The sequence below is a fragment of the Ornithorhynchus anatinus genome, chromosome 2 (genome assembly GCF_004115215.2).
Source record: "Ornithorhynchus anatinus isolate Pmale09 chromosome 2, mOrnAna1.pri.v4, whole genome shotgun sequence".
Taxonomy (NCBI): Eukaryota; Metazoa; Chordata; class Mammalia; order Monotremata; family Ornithorhynchidae; genus Ornithorhynchus; species Ornithorhynchus anatinus.
In genome coordinates this window covers 163,247,920-163,270,037 of record NC_041729.1, presented here as the reverse complement: position 1 = coordinate 163,270,037, position 22,118 = coordinate 163,247,920, and the positions used below count along the sequence as shown (strand labels likewise).

The window sequence follows — 22,118 nt, the reverse complement described above, 5'->3', positions numbered from 1 at the left end:
GTGTGGCCTAGTGGATAGAACGCGAGAAGCAGCATGGCGTAGCGGGCAGAGTCAGAGGACGTGGGTTCTCAATCCCGACTCGGCCACTTGTCTGCTCTGTGACCTTGGGCAAGTCGCTCAACTTCTCTGGGCCTCAGTCACCTCCTCTGTAAAATGGGGCTGAAGACTGTGAGCCCTGCATGGGACAACCTGATTACCTCGTCTCTATCCCAGAGCTTAGAAATGTGCTTGGCACATAGTGAGTGCTATAAATACTACACAGATACTAGAATTATTATTACTGGAGCCCGGGCCTGCGAGTCAGAAGGACCTGGGTTCTCATCCCGGCTCCTCTCCTCGGCTGCTGCGGGACCTTGGGTGAGTCACTTCACTTTTCCGGGCCTCGGTTCCCTCATCTGGAAATGGGGGATGAAGACTGTGAGCCCCACGTAGGGCAGGGACTGTGTTAATGATGGTGGTATTTGTTAAGCGCTTACTATGTGCAGAGCACTGTCCTAAGCGCTGGGGGGATACAAGGTGATCAGGTTGTCCCACGGGGGCTCACAGTTTTAATCCCCATTTGACAGATGAGGTAACTGAGGCGCAGAGAAGTGAAGTGACTTGTCCAAAGTCACCCGGCTGGCAAGTGGCGGAGCTGGGATTCGAACTCATGACCTCTGACTCCCAAGCCCGGGCTCTTTCCACCGAGCCACGCCGCTTCTCTGCTCAACCTTGTATATACCTCACGTATAGTACGGCGCCTGGCCCAAAGTAAGTGCTCAACAAATACCATAATGATGATGATGATGATGAGGGTATTTGTTAAGCGCTGATTATGTGCCGGGCACTGTTCTAAGCGCTGGGGTAGATCCCAGGGAATCAGTTTGTCCCACGTGGGGCTCGGAGTCTTCATCCCCATTTTACAGACGAGGGAACTGAGGCCCAGAGAAGCACCTACTTACTACGTGCCAAGCACTGTTCTGATCACTTGGGTACGTGCAAAGTAATCAGGTCGGACAGAGTCCCTGTCCACTTGGGGCTCGCGGTCTCAATGCCATCAAAACAAATCAAACAAAGCAAACGAAGGGGAGGCGGTGTGGCCCAGTGGACGGAACACGGAGGGAATCGGGAGCCGCGGATTCTACGCCCCGCTCCGCCACTGACCTGCCGCGGGTCACCTTGGGCGAGTTACGTAGCCTCTCCGAGCCTCAGTGTCCCCGCCCGTTCAGTGGGGTGATAGACTGCGAGCGCTCAATATCGATCGTCGGTTCCTTTTACAACTGGATGCAGAGCACTGGACCGAGTGTTCAGGAGAGCACAATACACAGCAGTCGTGGGCAAGGAACGTAATAATAATAACTATGGTATTTATTAAGAGCTTACTACGTGCCGAGCACCGTTCTGAGCGCTGGGGTAGATACAGGGTAATCAGATTGTCCCACTGTGGTATTTGTTAAGGGCTTCCCATGTGCCAGGCACCGTAAAAGCGCCGGGTTGGATACCGGCAAATCGGGTCGGACACAGTCCCCGTCCCACGTGGGGCTCGTGGTCTTAATCCCGTTTGACAGATGAGGGAACTGAGGCACAGAGAAGTGAAGTGACTTTCCCAAGTGTCACAGCAGGCAGGTGGTGGCGCCGGGATTAGAACCCATGACCTTCTGATACCCGGGCCCCGGGCTCTATCCATTATGCCACACCGCTTGAAAATCAGGTCCCCGTCTCCACTGGGGCTCCCAGTTTAAGTAGGCGGGAGAACAGATATTTAATCCCCATTTAACAGATGAGGAAACCGAGTCATCTGTAAGCTCGCTGTGGGCGGGGGTGTATCTGTTTACTGTTCTGTCGCCCTCTCCCGAGCACTTAGAGCGGCTTAGTGGCAAGAGCCCGGGCTTGGGAGTCAGAGGACGTGGGTTCTAATCCCGGCTCCGCCCGTTGTCTGCCTTGTGACCTTGGGCAAGTGACTTAACTTCTCTGTGCCTCAGTTACCCGATCTGTTAAATTGGGATTGAAAACGTGAGCCCCACGTGGGACAACCCGATTACTCTGTATCTACCCCAGTGCTTAGCACACATTAAGCACTTAAAAAATACCATCGTTCCAGCGCTTACAACAGTGCTCCAGTGCTTAGAAGAGGGCTTGACGCACAGTAAGCGCTTAACAAATACCATCATCGTCATCGGAGTAAGTGCTCGATCGGTATGATCCACTGACGAGCAGCTAGGAAATAATGATAATGATGGTATTTATTAAGCACTTACTATGTGCCAGGCACCGTTCTAAGCGCTGGGGGAGATACAAGGTCATCGGGTTGTTCCACGTGGGGCTCCCAGTCTTCATCCCCATTTGACAGATGAGGTCCCTGAGGCCCGGAGAAGCGAAGTGCCTTGCCCGAGGTCACACGGCAGACAAGCGGCGGAGCCGGGATTAGAACCCACGTCCTCTGACTCCCAAGCCCGGGCTTTCGCCACGAGGCCGTGCCGCTTCTGTAACCGAGGCACCGAACTGGCCTCTAGACGGTGAGCTCACTGTGGGCAGGGGAGGTGCCCGTTGGTTGTTCTCGCGTCCTCTCCCAAGCGCTCAGTACGGCGCTCCGCGCGCGGCGAGCGCCCAATAAATACAATCGACTGACTGGCTGCCCCCCGCCCCCCCTCCCGCCCCGCCAGCTACCACGCGGTGTGCGAATGGGCTGTCGACCTCAAGACCTCCTTGCACAAGGCCAACAAGACCCTGTGGATCTCCGTGGCGTTCATCGTTCTCTTCGCCGCGTTCATGAGTTTCCTGACGGGCAGGTTCTTCCAGAGGCTGGTGGACGCCGCTCCCGAGGAAAACGGCTGCCCCTGGCCTCCCCTCCAGCGGGGTCTGTGGCCTTACGTCGGGGTCCGCCACCGCGACCCCCCGCCCGTGTAACCGCGGCCCGAGCCCCCGGGTTCGCGGCGGGGGAGATCCCGCGGGTCGGAAACCCGTCGCCTCTCCCTCCTCCAGGAAGGCGGGGGATATTTTTTTAAAAACGGAGACGACGGTCAAGGGCGGGGGGGGGGGGGGAGAAGGACCCGGAGCCCGACGGATGGAGTCCGTCGCCCTCCCCCCCGTCCCCGGATTTCACGGCGGCCTCTTCTGAGGAAAGACCGGACCGCAGTCAGGATTGGCCCCTCGGATCCGATCGGCCGTTGAGACTTTTAACCGACCTACTCGGAAGAGGGATGAGTTGTTTTTTTTTTTTTTTTACTGAGATGAAAACGTATTTTGTGTACACGGACGCTCTTTAGGTGACACGTGAGAACTTCAACTAGGCTAGGCCTCTTCTAAGGTTTCAGCGAAGGAGCGCCCGCCTCGGGCGCGAGCGTCCCGGTTCTCCCGATCCCCCGACGTTCCGCGGCCGTCACGAATAGGAGAGGACCCGGGTAAAGAGCAGGAGCTGATAGACGGCATCGACGAAGAGGTGATGGGCGTTTCGGATTCTTTCCGCGGCCTCTTGGCTGGTGAAATCCTTCAGCATGTGGTAGAGGGTGGCGTGAAACTCGGTGTCGTCTTCGAGATCTTCGGAGAAGGCTGGGCCGAACTCGTCGATCTTCAGCCTCTGAGCCCTCCGGCCGTCGAACATGTAGAGAGACCAGTCTCTGGAGTTCACCGGCTCCGCCCCGAGATGCTCGCTCACCTGAGGGACGGGCCAGGGACAGCTGGATTACCGAGACGTCGACATCCGCCGCGGCGGTCGGGGATGTTCTGCGGCACGGATCTCGCCCGTATCCGCCGTCTAAGCGGGACCGTGACCTCGCTTCCCGAGGTCCGGTTAAGGACGCGGATTTCGGTGCCTTGTTTCTCTCCTTCGGGTTCACGGGACGCGCGGCCCCCGCCAGACCGACGGAGCCGCTAGGGCCCGTCCCCTCCGTGCCGGAGACCGAGGCGGGGCCGGGGCCAATCCCGAACATCCCAGGTGGGAGTGCCGGCCCCGGCCCCGTGGGATCGTCCGGGAGAAAACCACCGTGTGCTTCCGCCCGGCTCTCCGTGAGGAGCCTCTCCCGGCTTCTCTCGAATGGCACCTCGCAAAATCGAGGTCCTCTCCCCTCCCGCGCGCGGGCCGGGTTTCGGGGGCTAGGACGGGGACGGGGGGGGGGGGGGGGGCCGAGCCGGGAGTCCTCCCGCCTCCGCCTTCCCGGCCTCGGCGGGCGACGCTCGGCCGCGCGGGAAACCTACCTTCAACACGACCTTCTCGGCGCCGCAATGCAGGTTCCACTTGCTCCAGCCGAAGGCCAGGGCCGGGGCCATCAAGGCCATCTGTTGATAAGTTCTGACCTCGGTCCCTGGGCTCTGGGGGGAGGGGAGGGAACGGACGCCACTGAGCCGGGGGCGGCGGGGGGTGGGGAACGACACTACAGGGTGGATTTCGAGGGCCGGCGTCACCCCCGGGGAGAATCCGCCGCCACCCGGACGTTCGGCCGACCCGGGGCCCCGTCGCCTGTTCGTGACCCGTCCGCGCTATCGATGTTCTCGTTCAATAAACTCAGATGCGAAAAGATCCATGTCCGACGTCTTCCCTCGCGTGACCGGCCGAGGAGCGGTAATTGTATTTCCCGAGCACCTCGGGGGGCATTAGAGTGCGGGGAAAAGGACCAAACGGGGACTGAGGGTAATGAGGATATTTAAGTGCTTATTACGTGCCAAGTACTGGCGGGGCCGGTCTCTATCTGTTGCCGATTTGTCCATTCCAAGCGCTTAGTCCAGTGCTCTGCACATAGGAAGCGCTCAATAAATACTATTGAAGGTACTGAGCGCTGGGGTAGATCCAAGATACTCGGGTCGGAAACAGTCCCTGTCCCCCATGGGGCTCACAGTCTGAGGGAGGGAGGATGGGCGTCGAATTCCCGTTTTACAGAGGAGGCAACAGAGGCCCAGGAAAGTGAATAGTCACGTTGGCATCTGTTAAGCGCCCACCATGTGCCGAGCACTGTTCTAAGCGCTTGGATAGGTATGAGGCAATCAGGTTGTCCCACGTGGGGCTCGCAGTCTTCATCCCCATTTTACAGATGAGGGAACTGAGGCACAGAGCAGTGAAGTGACCTACATAGAGGTGCTGTACTAAGCACTGGGGTCAGTACAATCTCATTCATTCATTCCCTCAGTCGTATTTACTGAGCGCTTACCGTGCGCAGAGCCCCGTACCAAGCACTCGGGAAAGCACAACACAACGATAAACGGCGACATCGGGTCGGACACGGTCCCTGTCCCACGTGGGGCTCACGCGCTTAAGCCCCATTTGACAGGTGAGGGAACTGAGGCCCAGAGAGGTGAAGTGACCTGTCCGAGGTCACCCAGCAGACGCGTGGCGGAGCCCGGATTGGAACCCAGGTCCTGCGGACTCCCGGGCCCGGACTCCATCCACTAGGCCACGCCGCTTCTCTGCACTGGGGGTATTCGCTCTCCTCCTCCTCCTCCTCAATCAGTCAGTCACAGGAAGCACACGGTAAGCGCTCAATCGATACGACTGAATGAATCAATCTGTCGATCGTGGTCTGGTGGAAAGAGCCCGAGTCAGAGGACCTGGGTTCTAATCCCAGCTCCGCCGACCGCTTGCCGAGTGATCGCGGGCGAGTCGAGTAACTTCTCTGGGCCTCAGTTTCCTCAACTGTAAAATTCCCCCTCCTGTTCTCCCTGTTCTCCCTCCTACTTAGACCGGGAGCCCCCAGTGGCTGTCTCAACTGTCCAAGTGCTTAGCACGTCGTAAGCGCTCAATAGATACGATTGAATGAATGAACTAATTAGCCTCTACCTACCCGGGCGCTTACCAGTTTTTTTAAAAAAAAATTATATTTGAGCGCTTACCGTGTGCCGCCTCCTCCTCCCCGGTACATTTAGAAGGTGATCATCGATGGTATTTAATGATGATGATGATAATTGTGCTATTTGTTAAGAATGTTGGTATTTGTTAGGCACTTAGTAATAATAATGTTGGTATTTGTTAAGCGCTTACTACGTGCAGAGCACTGTTCTGAGCGCCGGGGTAGATAGAGGGGAATCAGGTCGTCCCACGGGAGGCTCACAGTCTTAATCCCCGTTTTACAGATGGGGTAACTGAGGCCCAGAGAAGTGAAGTGACTCGCCCACAGTCACACAGCTGACAGGTGGCAGAGCCGGGATCCGAACCCACGACCTCTGACGCCCAAGCCCAGGCTCTTTCCACTGAGCCACGCTGCTTCTTTGTTAAGCATTTACTAAGTGTCGAGCGCTGTACTAAGCGCTGGAATGGATACAAGATCACCAGGTCCTATTTGGGACTTCCGGACTAAGCAGGAGGGAGAGCAGGTATCGAATGCCCATTTTGCAGATGAGGGAACTGAGGCCCAGAGACATTAAGTGAGTTGCCCAAGATCACCCAGCAGACAAGGGAAGCAGCAGGGCCTAGTGGAGAGAACCCAAGCCTGGGAGTCAGAAGGACCTGGGTTCTAGTCCCGGCTCCGCCACTTGTCTGCTGTGTCACTTAATTGCTCTGGGCCTCAGTTGCCTCATCTGTAAAATGGGAATTGATACGATAAGCCCCGGGTGGGATATGGACTGTGTCTAGCCCGATTCGCTTGCATCTACCCTGGCACTTAATATCAGTGCCTGGCACATTGAGAGTACTGGACAAATAATAATAATGTTGGTATTTAAGTGCTTACTGTGTGCAGAGCACCGTTCTAAGCGCTGGGGTAGATACGGGGTCATCAGGTCGTCCCACGGGAGGCTCACAGTTAATCCCCATTTTCCAGATGAGGGAACTGAGGCCCAGAGAAGTGAAGTGACTTGCCCACGGTCACAGAGCTGGCAAGCGGCAGAGTGGGGATTCGAACCCATGACCTCTGACTCCCAAACCCGGGCTCTTTCCACTGAGAAAGGATTAGAATTATGGTATTTGTTAAGCGCTTACTATGTTCCAAGCACTGTTCTAAGCGCTGGGGTAGATACAAGGTAATAATAATAATGATGATGATGGCATTTGTTAAGCGCTTACTATGTGCCAAGCACTCTTCTAAGCTCTGGGGGGTAGATACAAGCAGCAGCATGGCTCAGTGGAGAGAGCACGGGCTTAGGAGTCAGGGGTCGTGGGTTCTAGTCCCGGCTCCACCACCCGTCAGCTGTGTCTTTGGGCAAGTCACTTCACTTCTCCGTGCCTCAGTTCCCTCATCTGGAAAATGAGGATGAAGACCGTGAGCCTCATGTGGGACAACCTCCTTACCCCGTATCTACCCCAGGGCTTAGAACAGTGCTTGGCACATAGTGAGCGCTTACCAAATACCAACATTATCGTTACAAGGTAATCAGGCCGTCCCACGAGGGGCTCGCCGTCATTAATCCCCATTTTCCAGAGGAGGTAACCGAGGCACAGAGAAGCCCAAGGTCACCCGGCAGACAAGTGGTGGACCCGGGGTTAGAACCCAGGGCCTCTGACTCCCAAGCCCGGCCTCTTTCCGCTAGGCCACGGAGCGCAAGGTGCGGAGCGCCGCGCCGAGCGCTTAGGGGAGGGTCCGATCCGACGGAGTCGGCGGACGCGTTGCCCGCCCGTAACGAGCTCTCACCTTTTCGTTCACGCCGACGTACTTGCGGGACCGTTCGGAAGGAAAGACGTTCAGCCCGACTCTTCTCATGGCGAGGGTGAGGGCGAGAGGAGTCATCCATCTCCCCGTTATATCGGAAACGAATTCTTCATCTTCCAGCGTCGCTGAGACGAGCATACATCGGTTTTCCTGATCGGAAAGAAGGATGACAATTCGGTCGGAACGGAGGAGGGCCCAAGTAGGACCACCTCGGAGCCTTTCTGCCAGGGCTGAAGGCTCTGAGGTTGTCTTACGTCAGCCCCCCCCGAGCGCTGATCATAATCAGCGCGATATCTGTCATTAACAATAACGATAATGATCATGTTGCTATTTGTCAAGCGCTTACCAGGTGCAGAGCACTGTTCTAAGCGCTGGGGTATCGGGTCGTCCCACGTGGGGCTCCGTCTTAATCCCCGTCTCACAGATGAGGGAACTGAGGCACAGAGAAGTGAAGTGACTTCATTCGATAGTATTTATAGCATTGATTGAGTGCCTACTATGTGCAGAGCACTGTACTAAGCGCTTGGAATGAACAAGTGGGCAACAGATAGCCCACCAGTCACCCAGCTGACAAGTGGCGGAGCCGGGATTCGAACCCCATGACCTCCGACTCCAAAGCCCGTGCTCTTTCCACTGAGCCGCGCCGCTTCTCCTTTCCCCCCTCAGAGCTTACTAGGCGACAGACGCGGGACTGAGCGCGGAGCTCGACAGCAGAAACTGCGGTGTCTGCCAAGGGTTTACTAGGCAACCGACGCTGGACTGAGCGCCGGGGTCGGGAGCGGATAGTCGAGTCCCCCGCGGGGCTCCCAATCCAAGCGGGAGGATGAACGGGTATCGAATCCCCATTTAGTCGAAGGGGGAACCGAGAAGTGAAGCGGCTTGCCCGAGGTCACAGAGCGGGTAGGTGGGGAAGGCAGGATCAGAACCCAGGACCTCCGACTCTCGAGACCGCGCCCTTTCGACTTGGCCGCGTTGCTCTTGGTGGGCGGGGAACGCATCCGGCGGCTCCGTCGCGCTGCGCTCTCCCAAGCGCTTAGCACCGTGCTCGGCGCGCAATAGGCGCTCAACAAAGACCAAGGAATGACTGAGCAGGCCCTCGTCATTCATTCACTCATTCGGTCCTATTTATTGAGTGCTTACTGTGTGCAGAGCACTGTACCAACTGCTTGGGAGAGGATAATTGCTATTGTTCCTGTCTGTCCCCGCCCCCCACCGCCCCGATTAGACCGCAAGCCCGTCAAAGGGCAGGGACCGTCTCTATCTGTTACCCACTTGTCCATTCCAAGCGCTTAGTACAGTGCTCTGCACATAGTAAGCGCTCAATAAATGCTAACGAATGAATGAATGATAATAGAATAATAAACACAGGGAGTTTACAGTCTAGAGCGGGAGACAGACATTAATATGAAGACATACTGTCGTGGCTACAGCCCGGGCCTGGGAGTCAGAAGGCCACGGGTTCTAATCCCGGCTCCGTGTTAGTGTGACCTTAGGTAAGTTACTTAATTTCTCTGGGCCTCAGTACTCTCATCTGTAAAATGGGGATGATGATAATTTAGTTGCCATTGTTTTTACGAGACGTTCTTCCCCTCGACTCTATTTATCGCCATCGTTCTCGTCCGTCCGTCTCCCCCGATCGGACCGTGAGCCCGTCAGACGGCAGGGACCGTCTCTATCTGTTGCCGACTTGTTCATTCCAAGCGCTTAGTACAGTGCTCTGCACATAGTAAGGGCTCAATAAATACTATTGAATGAATGAATGAATAATGATGATGATGATGATGATGATGATGATGATGATGATGATATTTTTTTAGTGCTTGCTATGGGAAGCAGCGCGGCTCAGTGGAAAGAGCGCGGGCTTCGGAGTCAGAGGTCGTGGGTTCGACTCCCGGCTCCGCCACCTGTCAGCTGGGTGACCGTGGGCGAGTCACTTCACTTCTCTGGGCCTCAGTGACCTCATCTGGAAAATGGGGATTAACCGGGAGCCTCACGTGGGATGACCTGATGACCCCGGGTCTACCCCAGCGCTTAGAACAGTGCTCGGCACATAATAATAATAATAATGTTGGTATTTGTTAAACTCTTACTATGTAAGGTAATCAGGTTGCCCCACCCGGGGCTTACAGTCTTAATCCCCATTTTCCAGATGAGGGAACTGAGGCACAGGGAAGGATAGGGACCGCGTCCAACCCGATCATCTCGCATCTACCCCGGCGCTTAGAACGGTGGCCGGCACATAGTAAGCTCCTAACGGACGCCGTAATTCTTCTCATCGTTAGCCAGTACTACGGCGATGAGGACCCTCACCTGGATTTGGATCTTCAGCTCGGTAAAAGTGGTGAAGACGACGAAGAGCGCTGCGTCGAGCCCGGTGGGGCAGAGCTCCCACGACTGGTAGGGCATGTTGAGGTGGATGTCCTGCATCAGGGCGATGGGACAGAGAGACCCCAGCGTGAAGGACAGCTGCCTCTCCTCCATGTTGCAGTAGACGTCACCGAAGCCGTCGGTCCGCCAACATCTCCCTCGGGCGCGAGAGAAACCGGAGAGACCCGTTTCGGTCTTCGCCTCACGGGAGCACGATCGAGACGATCGGCCGAGCGTCGGCAGAGCGTCGCGCTCGGTGCTCGGGAGAGGACGGCGGAGGTCGAAAACGCGACGGAGTGCTCGGTTCGGGGCTCAAGCGTTGGCGTTGATAATCGCGGCATCCGTTAAGGACCGACTAGGCGTCAGGCGCCGTTCTGAACGCCGGGATGGGTACGGGTTAAGAATGCGTGGTATCTGTTAAGCGCCGATCGCGGGACACGCTCTGTACTAAGCGCTGGGGTGGATGGATACAAGCGAATCAGGTCGGAGACGGTCCCCGTTCCACACGCACAGTCTAAATAGGAGGGAGAAGACGGATTGGATCCACATCTTACAGACGAGGGAACAGAGGCACAGAAAAGTGCAGGGATTCGGCCAAGGTGGCGCAGCGGACGGGTGACCGAGTCGGGATTGGAACCCGGCTCCTCTGACTCCAGTGCCCGCGTTCTTTCCACTAGGCCACACTGCTCCTTTAAGCTCCTCGTGGGCAGGGAATGTGTCTGTTTACCGTTCTTTTGTCCTCCCCCAAGCGCTTACAACACTGCTCTGACACGGTCACTGCTCAATGAGTACGATTAAATTTATGCCGTAATTTATTTATATTGACGCCTATTTACTCGTATCGACGTCTTGATGCCTCCTCGCTTATACTGACGTCTGTCCCTCCCCCTCTAGACTGTGAGCTCTCTGTGGGCAGGGATCGTCTCTAGTGCCGTACTGTGCATTCCCAAGCGCTCAGTGCAGTGCTCCGCACACAGTAAGCGCCCAATAGATACGACTGAATGAATTAATGATTAAATGAATGAGTGAATGCAGTGCTCTCTACCGACTCTGCTATTTCGCACCCTCCCTAGCAGGTATCAGAGTGCTCTGCGCACCTGATTTACTTGTATCCATCCCCCCCGGCGCTCAGCACAGAGTCTGGCACACGGAGATCCCGGGCTTGGGAGTCAGAGGTCACGGGTTCTGATCCCGGCTCTGCCACTTGTCAGCTGGGTGACTTTGGGCAAGTCACTTAGCTTCTCTGTGCCTCAGTTACCTCATCTGTAAAATGGAGATGAAGACTGGGAGCCCCACATGGGACAACCTGACCACCCGGTCTCTACCCCAGGGCTTAGAATAGTGCTTGGCGCGTAGCGAGCGCTTAACGAATACCATCATCATTATTATAAGCGCTTAACAGATGCCACGATTATTGTTATTGTTGTTCACTCGTGCTGATCCCAGCGCCTTGAACAGCGTTTGACACCCAGTCGGTCCTTAACAGACGCCACGGCTATCGTCATTATCTACAGGCGCTCGACAAATACGATGGACGGATTTTTCCAGCCGGTGGGCGACCGGTTCCTGCTTCCCCTTGACTTTCCAGTGAACGACTGGACTGACGAGTGGCGGAGCCGGGACCTGTCCACTAGAACGCATGTCCTCTGACGTGGACACGGGTTCCAGTGACTGGAACGACTCGAACGACTCGGTGGATTTTCCGTGACGCGCGCCCGACCTTCTTTGAGGTGGGGCTTACCGGGTAGAGCCCGGGCCCGGGGGGTCAGAAGAACCTGGGTTTTAACCCCGGCTCCGCCACTTGCCTGCCAGGTGACCTTGGACAGGTCACTTCACTTCTCTGGGCCTCAGTTCCCTCATCTGTCAAACGGGGGTGAAGAGCGCCAGTCCCACGTGGGACGGGGACTGTGTCCGGCCTGCTTAACCTGGATCTCCCCGCATTGGTCCGCGCCCCAGAAAGGACGCGGTGAAATCTACATGTACGATCGTGTATCTGTCTATGATTCCACTGGTCTATGTCGACGGTACTGACGCCTGACTGCTCGTTTTGTCGTCTGTCTTCCCGCCTCTAGACCGGGAGCCCGTCGTCGGGTAGGGATGGTCTCTATCTGTTGCCGCGCTGTCCGTTCCAAGCGCTCGGTCCAGTGCCCCGCACACAGTAAGCGCTCGATAAATACGATCGGACGGGCGAATGAATGAAACGGGCGCCCGGGCCCCCGGTTTTCGGTTTGGCGGCGGAGCCCGTTTCTCCGCGCTTCCAGCCGTACCTTCGGGATCCCATTTTGCCACCGTAGGTTCCTCGAAGAACATCGCGTTGTCGTTAAACTTCAGCGTGACGGTGATGGGCGGGGGAATCACCTCCATTTCCGCTCTGGCCAACGTTTCCTTTATCGCCGGCGGGTCCGAAGCCTGCGAGGGGAGGGGGCCTTCCTGGGGCGGCGGGGGCGGGTACGGGAATCTCTGCAGGCCTCCGCTCAGCATCTTCAAGGAGGACCCGTCGGAAGTGAGCGACCGTGAGCCTTCCACACCCATCCGCTTATTTTAGGGGAAAGAGCCCGGGCCTGGGGGTCAGAGGACCTGGGTTCTAATCCCGGCTCCGCCACTCGGTACAGCGCTCTACCCACAGCACGGGCTCCCCGCACGTGATTATTAATAATAATAATAATAATAATAACGGCATGGGTTAAGCGCTTACTACGCGCCGAGCACCGCGGTGGCTACGAGCACATCGGGTTGGACGCAAACCCTGTCCCACGGGACGATGACGATGATGTCGACGGTATTCGTTGAGCGCTTCCTATGAGCCGAGCACTGTTCTGAGCACCGGGGGAGACACTGGGTAACCGGGTTGTCCCAGGTGGGGTTCCCAGTCTCAGAGAAGCAGCGTGGCTCAATGGAAAGAGCCCGGGCTTGGGAGTCAGAGGACGTGGGTTCTAATCCCGGCTCCGCCACTCGTCAGCTGTGTGACTTTGGGCGGGTCGCTTCGCTTCTCTGTGCCTCGGCGACCTCATCTGTCACATGGGGATGAAGCCTGTGAGCCCCACGTGGGACAACCTGATCACCTTGTATCCCCCCCCGGCGCTTGGAACGGTGCTTTGCACATAGGAAGCGCTTAATAAATGCCATCATCCATCCCCATTTTCCAGATGAGGTCTCTGAGGTCCGGGGAGGTGAAGCGACTCGCCCGAAGTCACCCAGCTGACGAGTGGCGGAGCCGGGATTAGAACCCACGACCTCTGACCCCCAAGCCTGTGCTCTTGCCGCCGAGCCACGCCTGCTCGTCGTCATTTCACAGCCGAGGCGACCGAGGCACAGAGAAGCCAAGTGACCTGCCCCAGGTCACGCAGCAGACACGAGACAGAGCGGCGATGAGAACCCAGGACTTCCTGACTCCCAGGTAAGCTGTCTCCACTACGCCACCGACGGTCGGCCGTGTGACTCCGGACAAGAAGTCACGTCGCTTCTCTGTGCCTCGTCGTCCTCGTACAGGACAAAAACGAGACGTCGTCGAGATAAATAGAAGGAAGGGGATGAACGCCTCATTAACAAAATAAATAGGGTAATGAATAATACGTGCAAGTGAGCACAGGGCCGAGGGGAGGGGAAGGGGGAAGAGTTTTCTTCTGTTTTGCTTCGCTGTCTCCCCTGTTTAGACTGAGAGCCCGTCATTGGGTAGGGATTGTCTCTGTCTGTGGCCGAGCTGTGCTCGGTCCAGTGCTCTGCACATAGTAAGCGCTCAGTAAATACTGTTGACTAAATGAATCATTCATAGGGGGAATTAAATAACCTGCTCCCTCTCCTGCTTAGACCGGGAGCTTGGTACAGAGAAGCAGCGTGGCTCAGTGGAAAGAGCCCGGGCTTTGGAGTCAGAGGTCATGAGTTCGAATCCCAGCTCTGCCGCTTGTCGGCTGTGTGACTGTGGGCATGTCACTTCACTTCTCTGGGCCTCAGTTCCCTCATCTGTAAAATGGGGATTAAGACCGTGATCCCCACGTGGGACAACCTGATTCCCCTGTGTCTCCCCCAGCGCTCAGAACGGTGCTCGGCACTTAGTAAGCGCTCAACAAATACCAACATCGTTATTATTATCATTAAGCACTTGGGAGAATATAACGGAGCTGAGAGACGCTTTCCTGCCCACAAGGAGCTTACGACATAGTTCTCTAAGAATAGATATGATCAGCATATATGTATATATTTGTATCCGCATAATTTATTTATATTGATATCTGTCTCCCCCTCTAGACTGTGAGCTTGTTGTGGGCAGGAATGTGTCCGTCTGTCGTTACACCGTACTCTCCCAAGTGCTCGATAAATACGATCGAATGAGTGAATGAATCAGCCTTTAGGCATAAGGGCCTTACAGTCCTCGAGACGGTAAGCTCGTTGTGGGCAGGGAACATGTCCACAGTAGCTGTCCTATTGTAATAACAACGGTGGTATTTGTTAAGCGCTTACTATGTGCAAAACACTGATCTAAGTGCCCGGGGGGATACAAGGTGATGAGGTTGTCCCACGTGGGGCTCGCAGTTTTAATCCCCATTTTACAGATGAGGTCACTGAGGCACCGAGAAGTTAAGTGACTATTGTATTCATTCATTCAGTCATTCAAGAGTATTTACTGAGCGCTTACTATGCGCAGAGCACTGTACTAAGCGCTTGCAATGGACAAGTCGGTAACAGATAGAGACGGTCCCTGCCGTCTGACGAGCTCACGGTCCGATCGGGGGAGACGGACGGACGAGAACGATGGCGATAAACAGAATCAACCGTACTCTCCCAAGCGCTGAGGGGAGTTAATGGAAGGTAATTTAGTTCTTGCCATTTATTTTTTCATATTAATGTCCATCTCCCCCGCGAGACCGTAACTTTGCCGTGGGCAGGGAACGTGTCCGATGGCCCGTTAGATTGTAATAATGATAACTGTGGAATCTGTTAACCACTTACCATGTTCCAGGCACCGTACTGAGCGCTGGGGTGGACGCAAGCAAGTTCCGGGCACTGTACTAAGCGCTGGGGTGGGTACAAGCAAATCGGGTTGGACACGATCCCCGCTCTACACAGGGCTCCCGTTCTTGATCCCCGGTTTACAGATGAGGTAGCCGAGGCACGGAAAAGTTAAGGGACCCGCCTAAGATCATACAGCAGACAGGTGGCGGAGCGGAATTAAAACCCACAACTCTCTGACTCCCAGGCCCGTGCTCAATCCACTACATTATGCTGCTTTCATCCAAGCATTTAGTACAGTGCTCGGAACACGGTAAGTGCTCAGCGAATATGCACGTATCTATAATTCTATTGATTTTTGATGCTGGCGAGGCCCGTCTACTTGTTTGGTTCTGTTGTCCGTCTCCCCCTTCTAGACCGTGAGCCCGCCGTTCGGTAGGGACTGTCTCTATCCGTTGCCCGGTTGGACTTTCCAAGCGTTTAGTACAGTGCTCTGCACACAGTTAAGCGCTCAATAAATACCACTGAATCAATCCCGGTGACTGATTAGACGGTTTCATCGTCCCCCCCCCCCGTCGACCTACTTCCACCAGAGTCCAGCCTTTCACTTGCTTGCGCTGTGGAGGGAGCCGCAGCACATCCAGATGATAAATTCCTCCCAGCGGGGTGAACTGGTGCAGATCGACCACGTTCTCCCCGACGAAGTCGTCTGACCGGCTCTCGGACTCTTCCAGCTGGGATTTCGGGGGAACTAAAAAAAATCAACCGGATTTCAGAGGATCGCGACCGTTCGGCTCGGCACGGGATTTTGAATGCTCCCACCGGGGGGGATAAAAAGACAATCGAACCATCAAGGGTAGCTGTTGAGCACTTGCGTGTGCAGAGCGCTGTACTGAGCATTTGGGGAGAGTACAGTCAAGAGAACCGTCTAGTCAGTCACCGTAAAAAATAGCATGGTTTTACCTAGCTGTCGCACAGTGCGGGGTACAATTCGGTGTCACGACTAGGCCTCGATTTTTCAAGGGAAACCTGTACCGATGATAATAATGATGGAATTTTTAAGCACTTATTATGTGCCAGGCACTGTACTAAGCGCTTGAGGGGATACAAGCCAATAGGGTTGGCCACTGTAGTGAGGTCTCAGGCCTGCAAAATAATCCCCTCCTCTTCTCCCTTTCCATAGCCATCCCTTTGGGAAACAACTGGTACCCAAGTCTTCCGGGAAGGGTTAACAATAATAATGATGATGTCGGTATCTGTTAAGCGCTTACTATGTGCAGAGCACTGTTCTAAGCGCTGGGGTAGACACGGGGAATCGGGTCGTCCCACGTGGGGCTCACAGTCTTCATCCCCATTTTCCAGACGAGGGAAGCGAGGCGCACGGCTGACGAGCGGCAGGGCCGGCATTCGAACCCATGACGTCCGACTCCAAAGCCCGTGCTCTTTTCCACTGAGCCACGCTGCCTCTCGAGAGCTGCTCGGGTAATAACTACCACCCAAGACTCCTATCCCGCCTCGGCGGCTGTGTCAGCCTCCTCGCTGACCTCCCCGCCTCCTGTCTCTCTCCACTCCAATCCCCACTTCACCCTGCCGAGCGGATCGTTTTTCTGCAGAACCATTCGGACCACGTCTCCCCACGCCTCAGGAACTTCCAGTGGTTGCCCATTCACCTCCCCGTCGGATAGAAACTCCTCACCAGTGGCTTTAAAGCCGTCCACCCTTTCGCCCCCTCCTACCTCATCTCACTGCTCTCCTACTCCAACCCAGCCCGTACACTCCGCTCCTCTAACGCCAACCTATCCTCTGTACCTCGATTTCCCCTATCGCTCCGCTGACCTCTCACCCAAGTCCCGCCCCGGCCCTCCTCGCGCCCTCCCTCCTCGTTTCCGACGGACAGTGACTCTCTCCTCGTTCAAAGCCTACCGAAGGCCCACCTCCTCCGAGAGGCCTTCCCTGACTGCGCCCTCCTTTCCTCTTCCCCGCCCCCCCCCCCCCGTCCCTTCTGCGTCACCCTGACTCGCTCCCTTTATTCCCTACTTAGGCACGTATCTGGGATTTATTTATATTAATGTCTGTCTTCCCCTCTGGACTGTAAGCTTGTCATGGGCAGGAAATAATAATGTTGGTATCTGTTAAGCGCTTACTACGTGCAGAGCACCGTTCTAAGCGCCGGGGGAGATACAGGGGAATCGGGTCGTCCCACGTGAGGCTCGCGGTTACTCCCCATTTTCCAGATGAGGGAACTGAGGCCCAGAGAAGTGAAGTGACTCGCCCACAGTCACCCGGCTGACGAGTGGCAGAGCCGGGAGTCGAACTCATGACCTCTGACTCCGAAGCCCGGGCTCTTTCCACTGAGCCACGAAATGTGTCTACCCACTCTGTTGTACCTTCACACTGTACTTTCCCAAGCTGTCAGTACAGTGCTCTGCGCATAGTGGCAATGTGACCTGGTGGAGAGAGGCCGGGGCTGGGAGTCAAAAGAACCTGGGTTCTAATCCCCGTTCCGCCACTTCTCTGCTGTGTGACCTTGGGCGAATGACTTAACTTTCCTGGGCCTCATTTACTTCATCTGTAAAATGGGGAGGAAGACTGTGAGCTCCATGTGGGATACGGTCCTCGGCTCCCCCTCCCCACGCCGTCGCCCCGACTCGCTCCCTTTCCTATACCGCCCCCCCCCCCCCGCCCCACGGCGCTTTATATGGCCATATCTATAATTCTATTTATTTGTAATCAATACCTGTTTACTTGTTTTGATGTGTCCATATCTCTAATTCTATTTATTTATATCGATGCCACTGATGCCCGCTTTACTCGTCTGGTTGTCCGTCCTCCCCCCTCCTGGACTGTGAGCCCGGTTTGGGCAGGGATTGTCTCTCTCTGTTGCCGAATGGTACTTTCCAAGCGCTTAGTACAGTGCTCTGCCCACAGTAAGCGCTCAGTAAATACAAGCGAACGAATGATTGACTGTGTCCAACCTGATGAGCTTTCATCTACCCCAACGCTTGACGCGCAGTAAGGGCTTAACACATACCAATCTTTATCAATAATAATAGGTAAGACCTTTGTTAAGCACTTATTATGGGCCAAGCACTGTTCCGAGCGCTGGGGGTGGATACAGGGCCATCGGGTCGTCCCACGTGGGGCTCACAGTCTTCGTCCCCATTTTACAGATGAGGGAACTGAGGCCCAGAGCAGTTAAACGGCTTGCCCAAGGTCACCCGGCAGACAGGTGTCAGAGCCGGGATTAGAACCTTCGTCCTATAGGAAGCGCTCAGTAAAGACGATCGATTAACAATGATAATGTTGGTACGTGTTAAGCGCTTACCACGTGCAGAGCGCTGTTCTAAGCGCTGGGGTGGATACAGGGCCGTCGGGTTGTCCCACGTGAGGCTCACGGTCTTCGTCCCCGTTTTCCAGATGAGGTAAGTGAGGCACAGAGAAGTGAAGTGATTTGCCCAATTGACAAGTGGCAGGGCCGGGATTCGAACCCATGACCTCTGACTCCCAAGCCCGGGCTCCTTCCACCGAGCCACGCTGCTTCTCTAGTGATTGATGATGTCGATCGATCGATTGTTGATTGATGCCTCCTAGCAGAATTACCCAAGCAACTGGTACACAGGCCTCCCAGGAAGAGTTACCCTGGCAACCTTTACACCAGTCTCCCAGCAACAGTTACCCGGGCTACGCCGGTCTCCCAGGCAACAGTGAGCTGAGCAGGATGCCGGAGAAGCAGCGTGGCTCAATGGCTAGAGCCCGGGCTTGGGAGTCAGAGGTGGTGGGTTCGACTCCCAGCTCTGCCACTTGTCAGCCGGGTGACCGCGGGCGAGCCACTTCCCTTCTCTGGGCCTCCGTTCCCTCATCTGGAAAATGGGGATGAACCGGGAGCCTCACGTGGGACGTCCTGATGACCCCGTATCTACCCCAGCGCTCAGAACGGTGCCCCGCACCTAGTGAGCGCTTAACAAATGCCAACGTTATCAATCCCGACTCCGCCACCTGTCAGCTGTGTGATGTCGGGTAAGTAACCTCACTTCTCTGGGCCTCGGTTACCTCATCTGTAAAATGGGGATGAAGACTGTGGGCCCCACATGGGACGACCTGATTAGCCTGTATCCACCCCCAGCGCTTAGAACAGCGCTCGGCCCGTAGTAAGCGCTTAACGAATGCCATAACTGTTATCATTCTTATTGATGACGACGGTATGTGTTAAGCTCTTACTATGTGTCGAGGGCTGGGGTAGATGAAAGCTAATCGGGTTGGACACGGTCAATCATTCATTCGCTTCTCTGGGCCTCAGTTCCCTCATCTGTAAAATGGGGATGAAGACTGTGAGCCTCACGTGGGACGACCCGATGACCCCGTATCTCCCCCAGCGCTTAGGACGGTGCTCCGCACGTAGTAGGCGCTTTACAAATACCAACGTCATTATTATTATAACCTGATCTTGTATCTCTCCCAGTGCTTAGGACTGTGCTTGGCACATAGTAAGCGCTTAGCAAATGCCATTATTATTATTATTATTATTATTATTAAGCTTCAGGGTATGATCTGAGCCACCGTTTGAAGAGCCTACTCCTCCTTCCCAACCCAAGGACCCTAATCACAGATCACCCCTGGCATGGAGGATTGAGGAACGGGGAGAGGGGGCTCCGTGAAAAATCCCTCTCCCCTTGTCCCCGTCACTAGAGGAGAGGGGAAGAGATCTGCCCGGTTCTCAGAAACCCACCAACGTCAGCAGACGGTGATTTCCCCCCACGGGAGCAACCCCGGCCACACTGGGAGCCCGGAGGAGGCGGCCCCGACTTGCCCCGGGAAGGCAGCGGAAACGATGGATTAGACTGCGCGCCCGTCACCCGGCGGGGATGGTCTCTATCTGTTGCCTAATGCTCAGTCCAGTGCTCTGCACGTAGGAAGCGCTCAGGAAATCCTCTTGAATGAGTGAATGAGAAAAGGAAAAGAGCCGGTGGGTTGGAGAGGGTGGAACTCCGAGGCCCAAGGATTTAATAACAATTATAATCGCGGTATGTGGTAAGCGCTTACTGCGTGCCAGACACCGTATTAAGCGCTGGGGTGGATTCAAGCCCATCGGGTCGGACGCATTCCCCGTCCCGCCTGGGGCTCGCAGTCTTCATCCCCATTTGACAGATGAGGGGACCGAGGCCCAGAGAAGCCAAGTGACTCGCCCGAGGTCACACGGCAGATGGGTGGCGGGGCCGGGATCAGAACCCACGACCCGCTGATTCCCAGGCCTGTGCTCTACCCGCCGCACGGCGCTGCTTCTCCATCCGGGCTCAGAACCCCATTCCAGAGGAGAAAACGGGACGGCCAAGGGACGGGAGAAAGAACTTAACGCTCCTCTCTAAGGTTCACCGAGCACTTAGTAGAGTGCAGAAGAGCTGGGTACAGCAGTGCTCAAGGCCTTTAATAATCATGTCGGTATCTGTTAAGCGCTTACTCCGTGCAGGGCACAGTTCTAAGCGCTGGGGGACATACGGGGGAATCAGGTCGTCCCACGTGAGGCTCACACTTAATCCCCATTTGACAGATGAGGGAACTGAGGCCCAGAGAAGTGAAGTGACTCGCCCACGGTCACCCAGCCGACGAGCGGCAGAGCTGGCATTCGAACCCATGACCTCTAATTCCCAAGCCCGGGCTCTTTCCACTGAGGATGGTCAAGCACCATACGCCCCCCCCGTAAGCTCCTAGGGACGGGGAACGTGTCTACCAACGCCGCCGTACTGCACTCTCCCGAGCGCTCAGTACGGTGCTGTGCATACAGTAAACGCTCACCGGTTGACTACTTTTACGTCGTCGGTGTTAGTAATCGGAGTATACGTTACGGGTAGAGAATGTGCCTGTTTATTGTTATATTGTCCTCTCCCGAGCATTTAGTAATCATAATAATGGTGGTATTTGTTAAGCGCTTCCTACGTGCAAAGCACTGTCCTAAGCGCCGGGGGCAGGGGGTACGAGGGGATCAGCTCGTCCCACGTGGGGCTCACGGTCTTCATTCCCATTTTACAGATGAGGTCACTGAGGCCCAGAGAAGTGAAGTGACCTGCCCAAAGTCACCCGGCTGCCGAGCGGCGGAGCCGGCATTCGAACCCACGACCCCTGACTCCCAAGCCCGGGCTCTTTCCACTGAGCCGCGCTGCTTCCACAGTGTTCTACACACGATAGGAGCTCGATAAATACGACTGCCTGGACAACGACGTTGGTATTTGTTAAGCGCTTACCATGTGCCGAGCACTGTTCTAAGCCCTGGGGTAGAGACAGGGTCATCAGCTTGTCCCACGTGGGGCTCCCGGTTAATCCCCCTTTGACAGACGAGGTCACTGAGGCGCCGAGAAGTAAAGTGACTTGCCCACGGTCCCGCAGCGGCCGAGCCGGGATTCGAACCCATGACCTCTGACTCCCAAGCCCGGGCCGCGCTGCTTCTCTCTGGGAAGCTCTCACTACAGGCAGAACACCGCGGGAAGCTCTGGGAAAGAATACGCCGGTGGCATACATTTGCAGGGGGCTCACAATCCAGAGACGCTAATCACTCTGGAGACACTAAGCGCCCAGCGCAGTGCTCGGCACACAGGAAGCGCTTAACAGAAACCGTCATCGTCATTAACGCCGTCCTTCTTGTCGTGAAGACACGAACGACTACCGCGACGCCGATCGCCTCCGGCCTCCGGCCTCCGGACGTGCCAGGTCGAGCGGCTGTTCGGGAAGATACCTGAGAGCGAAGAAAGGCGTTCCCTCGCTGACGTCTTCTCCACCTCCTCTCCCGCTCTCTCTTCCACCCCTTCTCCGTCGAAAGCGAGACTCTGGGTGCGCAAAGGAATTCGTGATCGGAATGCCACAGTTGATTCGTCCAGGCGTAGTCACCGAGCCCCTACCGTGTGCGGAGCACTGCACCGAGCGCTTGGGAGAGCACGATCCAATAGGAAACAGACACATTCGCCGCCCTCAAAGAGGTCACAGACGGACATCCCTCCTCACCTCCGCCAAACTCATTCTCTTCCCCTCTTCAGATCCCTCCTCAAAGGCGGCCTCCTCCAGGAGGCCTTCCCGCACTGAGCTCCCCTTTTCCCCTCTGCTCCCTCTACCCTCCCCCCGTCCCTCTCCTCCTCCCCCTCTCCCTTCCCACCCCCTCGGCACCGTCCTCGTCCGCTCGGCTCCATACATCGTCGTCACCCTGTTTACTTTATTGACGAGGGGTACGTCGCCTTGATTCTATTCGCTGCTCTTGTTGTAATGAGATGT

At 55.8% G+C, this 22,118-nt stretch overlaps 2 protein-coding genes across 6 annotated transcripts in view; one reads left to right on the top strand and one right to left on the bottom strand.

Annotated features, from left to right (window-relative positions):
• The window catches only part of IRAG2 (inositol 1,4,5-triphosphate receptor associated 2), a 175,307-nt gene extending 172,184 nt beyond the window's left edge, over positions 1 to 3,123 (top strand). For all 3 annotated transcript variants that reach the window (XM_029057324.2, XM_029057333.2, XM_029057309.2), the window contains one exon: positions 2,643 to 3,123. In XM_029057324.2, the coding sequence (XP_028913157.1) occupies positions 2,643 to 2,886 (244 nt within the window). In that variant the 3' untranslated portion in view covers positions 2,887 to 3,123. The remainder of the gene's footprint in view (positions 1 to 2,642) is intronic.
• A 60-nt stretch (positions 3,124 to 3,183) lies between these two features.
• Positions 3,184 to 22,118, bottom strand: part of DNAI7 (dynein axonemal intermediate chain 7) — a 45,318-nt gene continuing 26,383 nt past the window's right edge. Inside the window, exons 10-16 of one of the 3 annotated variants that reach the window (XM_029057348.2) lie at positions 21,589 to 21,679; positions 15,449 to 15,615; positions 12,185 to 12,398; positions 9,861 to 10,075; positions 7,533 to 7,700; positions 4,174 to 4,287; positions 3,184 to 3,634 (exon numbers count right to left, since the gene is read on the bottom strand). In XM_029057348.2, coding sequence (XP_028913181.1) covers positions 3,359 to 3,634; positions 4,174 to 4,287; positions 7,533 to 7,700; positions 9,861 to 10,075; positions 12,185 to 12,398; positions 15,449 to 15,615; positions 21,589 to 21,679 — 1,245 coding nt within the window. In that variant the 3' untranslated portion in view covers positions 3,184 to 3,358. The remainder of the gene's footprint in view (positions 3,635 to 4,173; positions 4,288 to 7,532; positions 7,701 to 9,860; positions 10,076 to 12,184; positions 12,399 to 15,448; positions 15,616 to 21,588; positions 21,680 to 22,118) is intronic. The other 2 variants (XM_029057358.1, XM_029057366.1) reach the window with 2 other exon arrangements.